The following is a 17,553-nucleotide window of genomic DNA, read 5'->3' as shown; positions in this document are numbered from 1 at the left end:
CAAAACACGCCTAATTTAAGTGACGGCCGGAGCAGAGCCTTATCGCTAATCCCGGCTTATTCCCGGCCCAGTGACAATATTGCTGAGGAGCCGCAGCAGCTCCAAACTTTCCTTCGCCGCCCCTCCCCCCCCGCGCTCCGTCCCCGCGCACGCGCCCAGCGGCCGCGCGAGCCCCGCCCCCTTCCGGCCCCGAGCGCGCGCTCCCCGCGCGGCGCGGCCGCCGGCAGGGTGGAGCGCGCGGAACGAGCGAGCGAGCCGCTAACGCCCCGCCCCGCCCCGCCCCGCGCCGGCCGTTGGTCCGCCCGGCGCGCACGCGCGCTTCCACCCGCCCGCCCGGCCCCAACCGCGCACATGTGCGCTCCCTTCCGCGCGTGCGCCCAGCCGCCGAGCCGCCCCCACACTCGCACCGCCCCCCGTGACGCCGGGCGGGCGCAGGCGCACTCCCCTCGCTGCCGCCCCTCCGCCCCGCCCCGCCCCCGCGCACGCGCCAGAGCCACCTCCCCGCGCCGGCTGCCGCGCGTGTCCCCACCCCCGCCGGCAGGTGCGCGTGCGCGGTGCGCGCGGCGCGGTGCGTGGCGCGCGGCGCGGCGGGGGCGGGGGGGCGGGGCGGGTATATATAGAGCGCGGCCGGGGCGGCGGCCGCCCCCTTGTCCCCCGGCCGCCGTCGGAGCTGTGTGCGCAGTGCGTGTGCTCCGGACCATCCGGACACGCCGGCCCGGCCCCGCAGCACCATTTATTACTAAAAAAATACCTAAAAAAGCCAAAAAAAATCCAAAAATCTTAAAAAACCTTTTAAAAAAAATCATCCTCTTTCCTCATCCAACCTTCCCGACAACCTTTCTGCAAACGGCCGGTTTGATATAAAATAACCCGGTGAAGCGAAGTCCCCGGACCCGGCGCAGCCGAGAGGAGACACACAGCGAGCCCGACCCCGCCGAGCGCAGCACCCGCCGCCGCCAGCTCCACCCGGCCCGCACGGAGCGACTCGACCCCCGCCCGCCCATCCGCCGCACCCGCCGCAGCCGTTGAGTCCGAGCGGCCCCGCGCCGCCTCCGCCGGCCCCGCTCGCACCGACCGCCGCGGCCTCCGCCTCGTCAGCGCCCCCCCCGCGCCGGGAGACGGCGGCAGGATGAACCCCAGCGCCCCCAGCTACCCCATGGCCTCGCTCTACGTGGGGGACCTGCACCCCGACGTGACCGAGGCCATGCTCTACGAGAAGTTCAGCCCCGCCGGGCCCATCCTCTCCATCCGCGTCTGCAGGGACATGATCACCCGCCGCTCGCTCGGATACGCCTATGTCAACTTCCAGCAGCCCGCCGACGGTGAGTGCCGGGCCGCGGGCGCCGGCGGAGCCATGTTTGTCCCCTGCCCGCCGCCCCGGCCGCCGCCCCGCATCCATTTTGCCGCCCGGGACGGGGCGGACCCGGCGGGGCGCGGGGGAAGTTGGCGGCGGGGCCGCCGCTCACACGCGGCCCGGGCCGCCCGCGCCTCGTGGCGGCCGGAGCAGCGGGGGGGAGGCGCTTCGGCGGATCGAGAGCGGCCGCGGGGCCCCGGCGGTGGGCGGGGGAGTGCCCGGGGAGCCCCGGGCCCCCGGCGGGGCTGTCCCCGCTCCCGGGGAGGGGATCGTGGGTGAGCGTGCGGGCGGCTCTTCGCGTCCGTCCGAGGTGAAGGGTGGCTGGAGGAAAGCATCGCAGTCATGAGCACCTTTTAATAACCGCGCAGGAGCCGGGTGTGTGTGAGTGCGTGGTGAGGAGGCCGGGAGAAGGAAGTAGGACGCACGGCGTGGCCGGGTAGTTTCACAGGCGTCCAGGCCGGAGCGGAGCGTTTGTTCCGACACCATGGCAGATCTGTCACGTGCAGGGAGGGCACGGAACTGCTCGGGCCTCCTTGTGCCTCTTTCTCTTGTCGCTGGAGCCCGAGCTGTGCTCTCATCCGTGTCTCTTCGCAGGAAATTCTCTGACTTTGTTTCTTCCAACTCACGTTTTTATGAAACTTGTTTTTTCACGAAGCCTTGCTTCTTCTCTAAAGTTATATCGGTAAAGAAACTTTATCTGTAGTTCTGGTCATGTTAGGAAGCACAGTGCAGGCCGTTTGGAGGGTGTTTCACTAAAAGAACCGAATGTGACTTGTTCTAAGTTTTGTAAAGTCCAATAAAAAATAAAAAAAAAAAAATTGGCCAACTAGAAGATAAGTGATTACAAGTACAGTTAAGTAAACAGCTTTCCATTATAATCGTTTTATTTTCAAGCATATGAAAGTGAGATACTTAAATGACAAACTTTTCAAGCAATTAGATTTAACTGGCTTTCAGAATTAGCTTTAGCATACAGCCATTATCAGATCAGACTTTGGTGTACCGATGGTATCTGTATGTAAGCAGTACAAAAGTTACTGCCTCATTTTAATAGGCAGATACTCCACCTGTTATCAGCTCTCTCAGTGCAGAGAGCTTTTGATTTATTCAGCCATTCTTTAGGATGAGACGGTTTGAATGCTTGCTTTGACATACTTTGCTTTCATTAAATAAAAATGTCTGGTCCAGTTTCTCAGAAAAATAAGGGGTTAGTACAGGTCAGTACTGTGATAAAATAATATCAGGGCATAAGGTGAAGGTGATTCAAATACTGTTTCTCCTTAGTACTGACAGAGTTCCATAAGGACCGACTTTATCACTGTCATTAGTTGAGCAACCAGTGCATTTTGTGACTTGGTTTGTAATTTGTCAAATGTGGGAACAAAGAGAACTTTTTCACCTGAGCAGTACTTAATTCAAATTCAGTTTTTGAATATGTCTCTTAGAAAGGTGGTGTTCCTCCAGATGTTATAAGTGTTTTTCAGGCTTTGGGAGACACACATATTTTAGTCTATAACTAGTCCAGTTCAGCTAAAAGTATTTCTCATCTTTATCAAACCTGCATCTGGCACATACCTGGAAGCAGTTGTTTAAAATACACTTCAGTGGTATTTCATAATTATATTTTTTCAAGAGCTTCAGAATTTTGTATACTTGGCAAATACTTAGAAAGCATTTGCTGGGGGATTTTTATAGGTCATTATATTCATTTACAGAAACCTTGAAATATGAATTTTGAGGAGGAATTGTTATTCTTACAATCATCCTGCTTTAATTTTGATTCCAAACTAGATACCTTTTATTGGTTTAGCCAAATTTTTAGCTACGTCTCAAGCTATGCTTATTAAACAGCTAGTAACAACTACCTTGGATTTTAAAAAACAGCTTTGAAGGTGTGCTTGACATCACCAGCTGTCTGTAAACGAGGGATCTCAAAGCCCTTCTAAAAACCACTTAGGCCTGATGACACACATGTGAGGTATGCACACATTTCAGAGTTGTGACTTTTCTGGATTTGAGTCATAGTCTGGAATAGAACTCAGGCAACCTTGTTTAATCACTAAACTAGAAAAATTCTTGAGTAATCTGAAACTGCATCAGAATCCTTGGGATTTTTAGAATGGTTATGTTTCCAGAGGTTTTTTATTTCATAGCTATTGCTGTTTACCTTTAGCATAGGTTTACATTGAGTGTATATTCGGAGTGATTTTGAAACTGTTAAAGTGGACTGTCCAGTTGCTCACGACTAAAATGGGAGCTGGTGAGTCATTGAGCGAGAGCTCCAGCAGAATCAGCAGAAGTACAGCCCGGGTAGGTGTGTCCATTGGTAACAAGTTCCGCTGCTGAATGGAGCTGCCTCCTGCAACCGGCACAGCCTTTTATGACTGAAACGTAATGAAAGTGAGCCGGTTTCACTCGTTAGGAATTGTAAAGAGAGTAGCTTGTACCTGGTTGTAGATAGTCTAGTTATGTTTTAAAAGTATACCGTGGAATGACAGTGGGGTGTTGATTAGGCAGAAAAACTTAAATTTCTTGTCCTTGTGCTCCAAAGGAGAGATGAGGAGAGCTGTTGGGAGTTTCCATGCTGTCCTTGTGGAGAAATTGTGCTGGTCTAAGACACAGGCTCACTTTGTTAAGAGTGGTAATGTTTGCAGAGGATCCACGGACCCGCTTTCAGTCAGATGGCTGGGAAATGTGTCTAGGAACTCACATTTCTGAGGAGTGTCAGGATTATTCTAGAAGCAATTAGCATGAATTAGAAAAGCCTCTTTTCTAGTAAAGGAAGTCCTGTTACTACTTCTGGAAATAATGAACTGCTTGTTGCTGGCACATCTATTGGTGCTGGCAGTAATAATTGTAATGACTTCCAGGGCAGTAGTGCAGGCTTTCTACTGTGGCCAGCCTGATATCCACAGGTTTTTTTTTCTTTTTTTCCTTTCTTTTTTTTTTTCCTCCCCCCCCCCCCCGTCACTTTTGTAGTATGGAGCCTTCCAATTATTTTAATTTCTCATTATCTAGGTTGCATTTTCTCTCCTGCTTAATATCTATTAAAGTTTTTAAAGCTTTAATGACTTACTTAGAAGACTAGCATGTAATTTTTGTGGCTTCAGTTTAAATAAGTTGCTGAGTTGCTACTGTCACGTGAATATGGTAATAGTATCTATTATCTTTTTCCCCATGAAAATGTTAGATTTCCATTTCTTTAATGCCTACAGATGTCTTTCAGAGAATATAATCTTCAAATTTATTTCTAATTTGAAAATGTCACAAGAAAGGATATAAAACATGGTATATCAGCTGAATCCCAGGCTCACTGCAAATCGTATTTGGCCATGACATGCAACAATATAGCTCAAGACAAAAGCAGCACTTAGAGGATAAAAACTAAATAAGGGTTGGCCCTTGTTCCTCCCAAAGAATTTTAACTGATGCTGTTGCTGATGTTAAGTGATCACTAAGCTGATTTCAGTCTTGTTAACATCATACTGTTCAGATATTTGCAAATTACAGTGAAGTGAGTTAGTACCCATGGGTGTTAGTTACTTCAGCTATTTATTGGGACTTTTTTGCTGTTCTTCCAGACTTGCAGGAACAGGGATGTAAAGGACCTGCTGTACTTGAGAACTATTGCTCTTTTGTGCTTAAATATACAAGTTGAATTACAACATTGCAGACATGTCTTGTGGCTTTGAAGGGACATGTGAAAGTGGAGCAAGTCTACTTCCCCTTCTAAATACACAAGAGATTTTACACGCAGAATTTGAAAATCTACTTATGGAGTTCTACTGGAAAAACTACTCCATTGGAGTAACAAAACCTGGCTTACATTACCCTGATTTGCTGTTTTAATGCTTGCTCCTTCTTTGAGCTCATATGTATTTCATTGTGAGCTTTTAAAATACTTCTCTTTTCAGATCCCCTAAACTAAGTAAGTGCTAGTTTTGAATCTCTTTGAACTGTCTCTTGCTCAGAATCCCATCACAGATCTTTTCAGTCACTGAGGAAGTTGTGTGGAATAGCTGCCTAAATGAGGCTTGAACGTCCACCTAGCAAAGAAATTCTGTTGGTTTAGGGGTATTGGTGTTTTAGGTGTTCTCATGTTAATATTTGCAAAAGACCTTGTATAGGCACAAGCAGTACCCCTAAAAGCATTTTTATTGGCACAATATGCATCGATGTGATATGGGAGAAGCCAGCTGATTTTCACAAATGTTAAACCTTCGTAGCAGCTGCCACTTGCTGCATTTTCTCCTGTCACCATACAATCTTTTCATAGATCTAGTCCTATGGGCTAATGAGATTTCTGCAGCTTGCTCAGCTGTCTTGTGCTCCTCCCAAAGTGCAGTTTTTGCTGATGAGTTTTTTGCCCTTTCTTCCTTGCATACAACTCTGGAGGCTTGGGTTTGCAGCTTGGTGATGGTGCTGGACTTGAAATAGTAACAATATTATTAAGAATTGTACTTCAGCTGCTATTTGTGTGCTTATTAAGGTAACTAGCATTTTCTATTAATTCCATGTTTTCCCAGCTGAACGAGCTTTGGACACCATGAATTTTGATGTCATCAAAGGCAAACCAGTGCGCATCATGTGGTCTCAGCGCGATCCATCTCTACGCAAAAGCGGAGTAGGAAACATCTTCATCAAAAACTTGGACAAATCAATTGATAACAAAGCTTTGTATGACACATTTTCTGCTTTTGGGAACATCCTGTCTTGTAAGGTTAGTGGAAAATAAAATGTATGGCACACAAACTCCTCAGTTTGTGCTGGAAACATTCCGTGGGTATTACAACAAGGTTTTTCATTAATAGGTGGTGTGTGATGAAAATGGATCCAAGGGTTATGGATTTGTACATTTTGAGACACAAGAAGCTGCAGAAAGAGCTATTGAAAAAATGAATGGTATGCTGCTTAATGACCGCAAAGTGTAAGTACATAAATAACTGCTTGGGGATCAGCAAACTGAAATTCATTTCATAGCAGGCAAAGATGTAAAAGCTTACCTAGGACAGGAAGGATGTTCTAAAAATTTTTAATTTTAAGAATATATAGAGTTTTAGTGCTAGGGATTTTAAGAATTATATCACCTGCCTATTCTAGAGGCAGTCTAAGCTCGAAAATGGACTAATAATTTTCCAGAGGAAAAAGTTATTATATTAATTTTCTTGCAAGCCAATACTGTATTGAGGATTTGGAATCTTCTCTGGTTTTCTGATCTTACTGGTCTGAGATAAAATACAACCATTAAATATTCTGAATAATATTTCCTTTATAAGAGTTGTGAGATAAGTGTGTTATCCATATTTTGGAGTCAGCTGATACTTAGTTACCATTACTTGACACTAAAGAGTGGTCAGATTATACTAATATTTTGTATGAATACATGCAATTTAATAGGACTATCTAAGGAATAGAAAATGAAACTTAGAGAAGTGTAATGTTTTAAACATTATCACTGTTCTACGTTGTAGGAAAAAATGTTATTTGGCAACTTCTTTAATAATATTTAGGCTGGGGGAGTGAGTGTACCTCACAGCTGTGCCTAAGAGACCATTGTGGTGTTTGGTATAATTGCAAAAAGGCAGCTTTCTAAAATCTTGGGGAGGGTTTGGAAAAAGGATAACAGAAATCAGCATCAGGTTACCATAATGGATTATTTTTATATGTAGAGATAAATAGATCAAGAGACATGCAGGGAAAACACATATTTTGAAATGTTAGTTTTCCTGCTTGTTCTGTTCTTGACTGACATTGTTGATGTTTTTATTCAGCAGCCATTGTTATACAACCATAAATTAGTAAAAATAGTCAGCATGCAGTCATAAGAGCACAGGAGTAAAACATATCATGAAAGTTAATTTTGCTTGAATTTCTGTTTAGGCTAGTCTTTTAGAAATCAATTAAAACAATTGACTCACTATTAAAATCTGCTGAAAACATTGCACTTCCACTCTTACTATACCTGATTGCTATAAATTAGGTGAAATTGTCAAAGTTTAAAAATTACTGAGGTACTGGATGCTGCTGTATCACATTTGCCAAATTTGTGACTACGAAGTTAGAACCTACAATAAAATTTGAAAGTAGGAGTCTGCAACAGTCAGAAATCAGTGTCAGCCATGTACAGTCTGTGCTAGGGCATGTCCTTGAGCTGCAGAATGCTGTGTTCAGGTTCTGCCCTTTTTCTGCCAGTATGAACTAACCATTGGTGTTCCCAGCCAATTTGCAATGGTATTTGACTCCAGCAAGTTGAACTATTTATTTCACTTGCCTAAAAGCAAAGTCTTAGGTACTGGAAAGTTGTGTTAGGAAGGGTGGGCAGTTAGTTAAATACCCCTTGCTCAAAAACTGAATCAGAGAGCAAGTAACTGCTTTAAGGCTGCCATGTTTTTAGTATGGCAGAGGGATTATGCCGTTAGCTAGAATTTCTGTTCTGCCTCTTTGCTTAGTAGTCTTTCCATTGTTGAGCTCCTCTTGTCAAAGGCTGTTTCATAAGAGTGAACAATCTCACCAATGGCTTGAAAGCGTTTTCATGCCTTGTAACTGGGATAAACAAGGTGATGCAGCAAAGGACAGTGGAATTGTTTTTCTGTCTTTTATATAATAAATATTTTATCTAAAGAATTTCATACCTACAAGTGAATGTAGGTATGTAGACTGATTAAGAATAAAATACAGTTCCAGAGGATTAAAGTAAACTTTTAAATCTTGAGATACTTGCTTTAATCTGTATTGCTCTCTTCTTCTGCAACTAGATTTGTTGGAAGGTTTAAATCCCGCAAGGAACGTGAGGCAGAGCTTGGAGCCAGAGCAAAAGAATTCACCAATGTTTACATCAAAAATTTTGGAGAAGACATGGATGATGAGAGACTTAAGGAACTCTTTGGCAAGTTTGGTAATGTCTTAATGTTTCTATAAACACGAGTGAACTTCAGTTTACTACATGTCTTATCTGTACAGTGCCTTGAAATACAAGGGATCAGGGCTGTCTGCTGTTGATGTAAAAATATAATAAAGGTTAATAAAGGTTACTGAAAAGTTGGTACTTAATTCCAGTTTCAGATTCAAAAGTGCAGTAATATCTGAACTTTAAATAGGCAAAATATCATCTCTAGTTCTGCCATCAGAACTGTTTTCTGTAATCTGAAAATAGTGTGTCTGTGGGTTCGGCAGCTTTTTGAAAGTTGCAAATAGAAGTGTTCTCTGATTTAGTACAGATTAATTTTATAAAATCATCACCTACAGGATGTGTGACAAATGAGGTTACTATTTCTTTCATTGACCTGCAGACTTACCTCTGTTATTCAGTTGCATTGTGCTGGTTGACTTAATACAAAATGATGAGAAACTATTCCAGCACCAAGCTATGAGATTCTGCCTTGATCCTCAGTTACGCCCAGGGCATAATTATGGTGGACATATGACCATGATGTAGTAATGTATATGATGTGTTACCATCAAAATAGGGCATGGCAAATCCCTTAATGCACATCAGGTTCTTCATGTTTTATTTTCAACGTCACTTTGTTTTAAAATTTGTCTTTCCTATATGCTTTGGCTGTTCTCCAGTGGATATTAAGTAAAGCAAGGGAAAGCCTTGTAGAAGAGATACCCTGTAGCAGCCTTAAACGGCATGTACAGGAAATTCCTTTCTGCTCTTCCAGTATCTGTTGTTGAAACAGTAGCAAATTTAGCTGCTACAGCTAAATTAGCTACTTCCAATTGAGTCTCTGAACTGCAGTTTTCCAGAGGTTATGAAATTGCTGAACTAGGATGGCCTTTCACCATGGTAAATAGTGAAGCATTTACCTAATTGCAAGGCCTCCCTCTGGCTTTTTCAGTACCTGCTTCAAAGGATGGATGCACTAATAATTTTAAATGTCATGATTTTTAATGATAAAACAAATTTCATTCACTTTGTGGTGGAGTTTTCTTTGAATTTGAGGTGAAATTTTGGTTGAAAAATACAGTAGAAAAGAAACTCAGCATTCCAGACTTCAGCCATAATGTCTGAAGTTTATTGGGGGAAATTAATAATTTCATATTAATGGGTGACATTTACTTGATACTATTATTGGTGCAGGAGTCCTTTGTAATGCAAGTGAAATAAACGAAGTATTATTTTCTAAAGAGAATGTTCAGAAGGTGAGAAGTATACATTATACGAAGCATAAGTATTTCATTCTCTTTTTAGGTCCTGCTCTAAGTGTGAAAGTTATGACTGATGAGAGTGGAAAATCCAAAGGCTTTGGCTTCGTTAGTTTTGAAAGACATGAAGATGCCCAAAAAGTAAGCTTTTGGACTTAATTTTAGGAATCCTGTAACTGAGACCCAAATAATGTTTCATTGAGTGATTGAGTTTTTTAATTGGTCAAGGACACTGCAAAAGGAGGTGCTCACTCCCTAAATCATTTAGTACAGCATTCTGTCATTTAGAATGCTTTACTGTGAGCAAATGTCAGGTGGTGTGAAAAACCTATTAAGTCAAGATACTCTGGTACAGCTGGAACTAATGTAGAAATGGGGAATCTTTAATAATTTAAAAACCTGTTGTAGTTGGGCTTAAAGTTCTCAATGATATTTGGACTCTTGCATGCTGAGCAATATACAGCATAGTAAATTGCTACATCTCTGAATCATTGGGTCCAGTTTGGTTGCACAAAATCTTTGTGCAAGGCAGAAAGAATTGTGTTTTCAAACTGTAGCTCTGCAAAGTCAGCAGGAAGGCTATTAGTTTTATAAAGCATGTTTGGCATAGCTGTGAGAAAATAGTCATAGAGCCCTCTGATGTTGCTTTTACTCTGAGGGATAACTTTGGAAGAAGGGTCCTTTTTATTCTTGTATATGTCTATAACATGCCAGTGTGCTGTATAACTTAATTCTTTGTCAACTGGTTGCTTTGATATGTCAGTTTGCTGTGACAGTAGGGACATAGCATCGGGAAAAAAATGCAGTATAGAACAAATCATGTACAGACCAAAGTTTGCTTTTAAAAAGGCATTTTGGTGATTTGTCAGTACTGCAAGTGTAAAAGTGAGAGATTAGAACAAATGCTGTCTGTCTTAATGTCTACATTTTTCAGTCTTGCATACATGGATGAATAGTTTCTCTTACTGTAGTCAGAATCACATGTTGGGTGTTTTAAATAAGATAAAATTCCAACATCTCTGTAAAAATGCCTAATGGCTTTGATCATAAGCATATACAATAAACGATGACTTCTAGTTTTAAATTAAATATGTGCCAGAGTTTTGACATCTGAAGAGTTGTAACTCAAAACAGTATGAAGGGGAAAAGTTCACATTTTCATCCTTCTAAATATTTCCTTAATGAAAGACTGAAAATTAACAAAAAAAAAAAGCTGTACTTGCAGCTTAACATTTAGTATAGAAAGATCTGATAGATGCTACAGTTTCAGGTGTTACTTTAAAAGACAGAACTAGGTGAATTATTTGCTTTTCTCTGCCATTAGCAAGATAAGGCTGGATAAATAGTTCTTGCAATTTGGGTTTTTTCCTCCAGCTTCACATTAAAAAAAGTGGTTTGCATCCCTTGTGACTTGTTTCCAACACGACAGAAGCACACTTGAAAAGCAGTTTTCATGTTACCATAAGTGGGAAAGTCTTGGGGTATTTTGTTCCAATTAGTGGTATTTTAAGATGGATTAGCTTTTTTTCTAGAATCTTTATGTTGCTTTTTATATTTGAATTGCTTTTTTTGTGTGCCTGAAAAATGCTGGAGTACAAAGCACTGCTAACTTACTGTTTGTTGATGAAGGCTGTAGATGAGATGAATGGAAAAGAGCTCAATGGAAAACAAATCTATGTTGGCCGGGCTCAGAAAAAAGTGGAAAGACAGACGGAGCTGAAGCGCAAGTTTGAACAAATGAAGCAGGACAGGATCACCAGATACCAGGTTCAGTTTTAAATCAAGAGGGCTAACTCTATTATGTAATATTTTGAGATTTACACAGAACACTTGCTTTTAAAAATAACTTGCCTGTTTCCTTAGGGTGTAAACCTTTATGTGAAAAATCTTGATGATGGGATCGATGATGAGCGTCTCCGAAAAGAGTTCTCCCCATTTGGTACAATCACTAGTGCAAAGGTAAAGCTCATGGATTGTGCTCATGTGTTCTCTGAAAGAATAGCAATCTGTCACCAAAGAAAAGTTAATTTCATTCAGTAAAGATGTGACCCACTGTATATGTTGGCATCAGCTTTCTTGATTATTGTACATGTCAGGTTAAACACCATATGATCATCCTTTTCTGAAATAAATTAAGTTGTGAGACTAATGTGGGAAAAATTACATCCTTCCAGTGCAATATTGTGCTCATTGTTATTTCAAAGAGATTTTCATCTCTCTTCAGGTAACTGTTAGCTATTAGTTACACAGTAATGTTAATTTTTATAAAACTCTCAGTAAAACCTGTGGTCTCAATTCTAATAAGCTGAAACAAAAAAAAAAAAAAAAAACTCCTAGCAATTGAATAGCTATGACACAGAATATTTAGTTTTAAAACTAAATTTTGTACTGACAGGTGATGATGGAAGGTGGCCGCAGCAAAGGATTTGGATTTGTATGCTTTTCATCACCAGAAGAAGCCACCAAAGCAGTCACAGAAATGAATGGTAGAATTGTGGCTACTAAACCATTATATGTAGCTCTAGCCCAACGTAAAGAGGAGCGCCAAGCTCATCTCACCAACCAGTACATGCAGAGGATGGCAAGTGTAAGAGCAGTACCTAATCCTGTAATCAACCCCTACCAGCCAGCACCTCCTTCAGGATACTTCATGGCAGCTATTCCTCAGGTATGTGTAGAGAGATGAGTAACTGAATATTTTGTACTGCCTATAAAATCTGCTTAGATTTAACAGTGAATGTTAGTGTGTCTGTGATTTCAGCATTTTGATCTCGTAGTGGGAGGGTGCTGGGCTGTTCAGCATGCCCTTCCCAAAGTTAAGTGAGGTTGTTGTGTTTGGCAGACTCAGAACCGTGCTGCGTACTATCCTACTAATCAGCTCGCTCAACTTGCTAGACCTAGTCCTCGCTGGACTGCTCAGGGTGCCAGACCTCATCGTAAGTCACTTCTTTCTTTACCTCTTTCCAGTGATTGCTGTAAACTCCGTAGCATTTACCTTCGCACTTGCAAATGCATTTTCATGGCATTGCAGTACCAGTCTTCTGTTTGTCATGTTGTCACCACTCAGTGTTTCAGCATGTAACAGTATATTTTTTTTTAAACTGTAGCATTCCAAAACATGCCTGGTGCTATCCGCCCAGCAGCACCCAGACCACCCTTCAGTACCATGAGACCAGCTTCTTCCCAGGTTCCACGAGTCATGTCAACGCAGCGTGTTGGTGAGTTGGATTTATGCAAACTTTTAAATATTAGGCTTCTGTTCCAATTTTGCTGGTTCGGTGTGATCTTGCAAAATAAATATTTGTAAGATTAATATCACTTGTGATATTCCTAATGAATAAGCTAATATCACCTTCTAGTAATTGCTTTAAATACTGTCCCAGCAAAGATTCCAGCTGTGATCCCATCTCTTCAGGATGAAGCACTTACTCTTTTGTGCACTTCAGTAATACTGTATGACAGTTTTCTAAACACAGTTGCAGCAATTGTAATAATAGGTTGCATGTTGTATTGAGATTATACAATTTTAGCTCTTACTATTTTTTTTTATATTCACATATACATATTTTATTATTGTGAGCCAGTATCATGAATTCAAAATCTGCACATCACTGAATGAACCAGAATTGACTGTAATAATTGAGTGCTTTGGGTTGGAAGGAATCTTAAAGCTTATGTAGTTCAACCCCCTGCCAGAGGCAGGGAACTCTCCACTAGATCAAGGTGCTCAGAGCTCTGTCCAGACTGATCTTGAACATCTCCAGGAATGGGGACTCCACAACCTCTCTGAAGGCATAATTCTCCCAGGCAGCTGTCTACTTCCTAAAAGCATATTTTTTCAGAATGACTGACATAATGTGCTCAGGAAATCAGATGTCCTTCAGTTTGTAATGAAATTATATTAAAACTCAAGAGTGGATTTGTTATCACAGATTTCTTTTCAATAGCATGGGAAAAGGGCAATTCATAAATGAAGTGACTGGAAAGTAGCATCCAGTAAATTTCAAGGTTTGAACCTTTGTATGTGACCAGTGATGTGACAGTACTACTAAGATGAATCTGTAACACAATACCTACATTAGGTACTTGATTCAAGTTGGCTTGTTGGACAAAATAACTATAATGGTTATTCACATATGTAATTCTTTTACTATTTTTTCAGCTAATACATCAACACAAACGATGGGTCCCCGTCCTGCAGCAGCAGCTACTGCAGCCACTCCTGCGGTGCGCACAGTCCCACAGTACAAATACGCTGCGGGGGTCCGCAATCCGCAGCAGCACCTCAACACGCAGCCCCAGGTCGCCATGCAGCAGGTGTGTGGCCGGGAACTGCTCTGTGCTTTACGGGTGCTCTTGGCAGAGGAAGGGGGTGAGGGTGAAGGGATGGCAGCTCAGGCTCTGCATCATGCCAGGACAGTAAAAGCACTAGGGATTTAAGTGTATTTGAAGTTCACCTGAGACAGCATGTGATCACATGTTGCTTTGTACTTTTCAGTTCCCGCATACCTTAGCCCAAATTCTTGTGTTTGCGCCTCAGTGGGGCAGTTTCTAACAATCTTCAGCATCATCACTCAGCTCTAACCAGTAGTAGTTGATTAAATAGACATAGTTGTTAATTTCTTTGATGTTTCTGACACTGTAAGGCATCATCATGTATGCTGAGTTACGAAATACTGTCTGTTTGAAGCTGCACCTAATTATATGCCAGGGTTTAATTTTCAAATGTTGTTAAATTAATTGCAGCCTGCTGTCCATGTGCAAGGTCAGGAACCCTTGACTGCTTCCATGTTGGCTTCTGCCCCTCCACAAGAACAAAAGCAGATGTTAGGTATGTACCTGATACTTTTCTCTGTGTGTTGTAGCAGGAGGACAGTTAAAGTACACTTTTTCAATCTTAAAATGTAGAGTAAATTGTTTTAGCAGTAGGACAACTTTGTTTCCCTTATCCCTTAAATTTAGGCTGGATTTGTCCCTGATGACCTTTTTTCTCTCTAGGTGAACGTCTATTCCCCCTTATTCAAAGCATGCACCCTACTCTGGCGGGTAAGATCACTGGTATGTTGTTGGAGATTGACAACTCTGAACTCCTCCACATGCTCGAGTCTCCTGAGTCTCTTCGTTCGAAGGTAGGTGGACTTTGCCTTGCTCTGCTTCCATAGGTGCTAAGTCTACACTGATCCAACAGTTGTTCGTGCTGGCACAGTGGAGTGACAGCAATGCAGTGGTGGCTCAGGGCAAGAGTATCCTCTTTCAAGGGGTGACTGGGACTTACACTGCATGAACTGGAATTGGAATGTTGTCCTTTTTTCTTTCAACAATGTAGGCATTGTTTATATGTATAATTTCCACTGTATTATTAACTTAAATATACAGAAATTGCTAAGCTTCCCTTAATTAATTTTTCATTTCTCCTTAACACAGGTTGATGAAGCTGTAGCCGTACTACAAGCCCACCAAGCTAAAGAGGCTGCTCAAAAGGCAGTTAATAATCCCACTGGGGTTCCAAGTGTTTAATAAGTAAGTTTGGCCACTGTAGTTCCATAGGTTGACTGGAGCAAGTCTTTGGTCCATGGCCTTGCAAGCAGCATGTGTCAGGCTCTGTGTCATGTGCAGCCAGAGGAAGTAGCAGCTATGGTAAACAAACTTCTGTGCACACTTGGTTAGCAAAAGCTACTGACATGTCATTGTTTCTAACAACACATTTAGCTGGAATTAGCTCTAGGCATGTGTGCAAAAACAGGCAGTTCTATCAAATGCTGCTATTTATACTATCGAGGACAACTTGTGGAATTGAAATAAGCTTAAAATGGTACTCCATTCTCCTTTTTCCTTAGAAATTAAAGAGCTTATTTACACTATAATTTGTATATATTTGCCAAATACTAAAACCGTACAGTAAGGGAAAGTTAAACTAAATATTGTCTCCACTTCATGTTTGTGTAAACTTAATGTCAGTTAATACAGTGATTTTTCTTCACTGCCTTCTGTGGGGTTGGTATCTTAATTGCACATGGCAGAGGCAAATGGTGGTACCTTAACAATTTTGACAGGGAAAAATGTGAAGTTGAGGATAAAAAGAAATCTATTATTTCCTGTGTCTGGTTAGGTTTTCCTGTGAACTTGCTTTCCACATTTGTAGCTATCATTTAAAGGTGCCTGCTTTAACATTTGAATGCATGAAATTTTCCTTTTTTATTGATTTTTTAAATTTCTTCTGTATTCCTTTTGGAGGGAGAATTTGAATCATGGTTTTTACACATTTGTTTCCTTTTTTAATTTTATTTTATTTTTTGCTAGTGACACTTTTTCAACAGAGATAAATGCTGAACAGGTTGTCTTTCCTAAAATAAGATGCCCATACTTGGAGATCATTACTCCATCTGCTCCATGATGTTTTAGTAACTGGAAATTGAAAATACTGCTAGGGTATTTGACGAGTTATTTGATGAGCCTCAGTCTGCTGGCTTCAAGCTTCAAGAGTGGAGGTGACCTGCAGTCAGTAACAGTAACATTGTGCTTGAAGTGATGTTGTCTGAGGCACTGTCCATATCTAGAGTCAGTGTTATCTTGCCAAGGATTACAGACTTTGGAATACTTCTGTGTCACTAAAAAGTGGGAGGATCTCTGATATTCTGCTTCTAAAGAGCTTTGGTATCATTGAAACAATGAAATCCCTGAATAATACATGATATACAGTATTAGGAAACCTGTCAGAAAGCATAAAAGGTGTTGCTTTTGTTTTAAAATATAACAGCAGTGTTTTTCTTTGCAGAACTATCCGGGACTACAATCTAGAACTTCGCTTCACCGAAGAAAAAAAAATCTTAAACATGGAAAAACTATTAAATATTGAGAAAAACATTGCAAAATATAAAATAAATAAAAAAAGGAAAGGAAACTTTGAAGCTTACGTACAGAGCAACGCCGGGGCTAGCAAAACAAATGCTAGTCCTAGATTACTTATTGATTTAAAATTTAAAAAAAAATAGTAAAATAAAAAATACAAATTAATGTTTTATAAACCCAGGGGAAAAGAATTTTCAGCACAGTACAAAAATTTAAAGCATTCCTTTCTTTAATTTTGTAATTCTTTACTGTGGAAAAGCTCAGATTATCACCACTGTTATAGTTGACAGTGAGAATTGATAGCTGAGCAAAGAAACGTAATTTGGATTATAAAATTCTTGGTTTAATAAAAATTCCTTAAACACTGACTTACTTGTGTTGTGGTGGTTTCTTTTGTACAGTTTAGAATCCCATTCTATAGTATGTTTTGGTGGATGGTAGAGAAGTAAGCCTACACCTGTGGGATTCCCTCCTCTCTCTGGCCCTCCAGCTAGCTCTGCACCAGAGGAGGATGTGGGTTTAAAAGGACAAAGGCAAAAGATAGAGGCTCCCTTTCCTGGGATATTGTCCAGCAGTTTGTTCCCAGCTTCCAAGGAAAAGAGAGAACCTGAGAAAAGATGGCAGGGGAATTCTAAACCCAGGATAAGGGGAGGGGGAAAACCGAATCACAACCAATGGGATCACGCTGGCAGGGAGGGGTGAAGGGAGTTCTGAACCAACTCCACGAACCCTGGGGGGATACAGGGCAAACCATTTTCAGTGCAATATACAAACCATAACTTAGTGCAATACAACATACATCTGTAGACTGTCTTCTAAATAATAGAAGTGCAGGGAGGAGGGAAATATTTTGGGTTTTTAATAAATTGCTACTTGATCTGAATCTGGTCTAGTGTGAAATAATTGTCTTTACTCAGGGCTGATGGGGTCTTCAGGTCAGTGAGTGTCCCTAAAGGGGGACTCCAGTGAAGTGGCCAAGGGCACTAAAGTGGGGAGAGGTAGCACTAATGTGAGCTGTTTCATTTGCTGCTAGAGCATACTGAGGTTGTGAGTTTTGTGGGGTTAACACTTAAATGTGTAATCAAGCTAAGTGTTAAATGCATAAACAAGAGACAGTAAAAGGGCTTTCATTGTAAAACAAACTTTGACTATGTGAGTTAGCAGATATGCTGAAGTTTGTCCATCCACAAATGGATTATCCT

The 17,553-nt window shown here is 41.6% G+C and overlaps 1 protein-coding gene across 1 annotated transcript; it reads left to right on the top strand.

Annotated features, from left to right (window-relative positions):
- The first annotated feature begins 600 nt into the window (after positions 1–600).
- On the top strand, positions 601–16,719 carry PABPC1 (poly(A) binding protein cytoplasmic 1). The gene is made up of 15 exons (XM_079301393.1): positions 601–1,322; positions 5,881–6,074; positions 6,166–6,281; positions 8,110–8,249; positions 9,549–9,643; positions 11,132–11,269; positions 11,366–11,461; positions 11,898–12,170; positions 12,345–12,438; positions 12,610–12,720; positions 13,665–13,819; positions 14,249–14,333; positions 14,501–14,631; positions 14,927–15,022; positions 16,278–16,719. Exons 1-14 carry the CDS (start codon positions 1,130–1,132, stop codon positions 15,017–15,019), a joined length of 1,914 nt encoding a protein of 637 aa, XP_079157519.1. The 5' UTR covers positions 601–1,129; the 3' UTR covers positions 15,020–15,022; positions 16,278–16,719.
- The last annotated feature ends 834 nt before the right edge of the window (positions 16,720–17,553 follow it).

Source organism: Erithacus rubecula (genome assembly GCF_903797595.1).
Source record: "Erithacus rubecula genome assembly, chromosome: 3".
Classification (NCBI taxonomy): domain Eukaryota; kingdom Metazoa; phylum Chordata; class Aves; order Passeriformes; family Muscicapidae; genus Erithacus; species Erithacus rubecula.
This window is presented reverse-complemented; position numbering and strand designations above follow the sequence as displayed.

Bases quoted from the DNA above. Each gene is read 5' to 3' on its own strand.
- PABPC1 (XM_079301393.1), top strand. From the start codon at position 1,130: ATGAACCCCAGCGCCCCCAGCTACCCCATGGCCTCGCTCTACGTGGGG. The intron at 1,323-5,880 runs GTGAGTGCCGGG...ATGTTTTCCCAG, and splicing joins CTTCCAGCAGCCCGCCGACG to CTGAACGAGCTTTGGACACC. The intron at 8,250-9,548 runs GTAATGTCTTAA...TTCTCTTTTTAG, and splicing joins GGAACTCTTTGGCAAGTTTG to GTCCTGCTCTAAGTGTGAAA.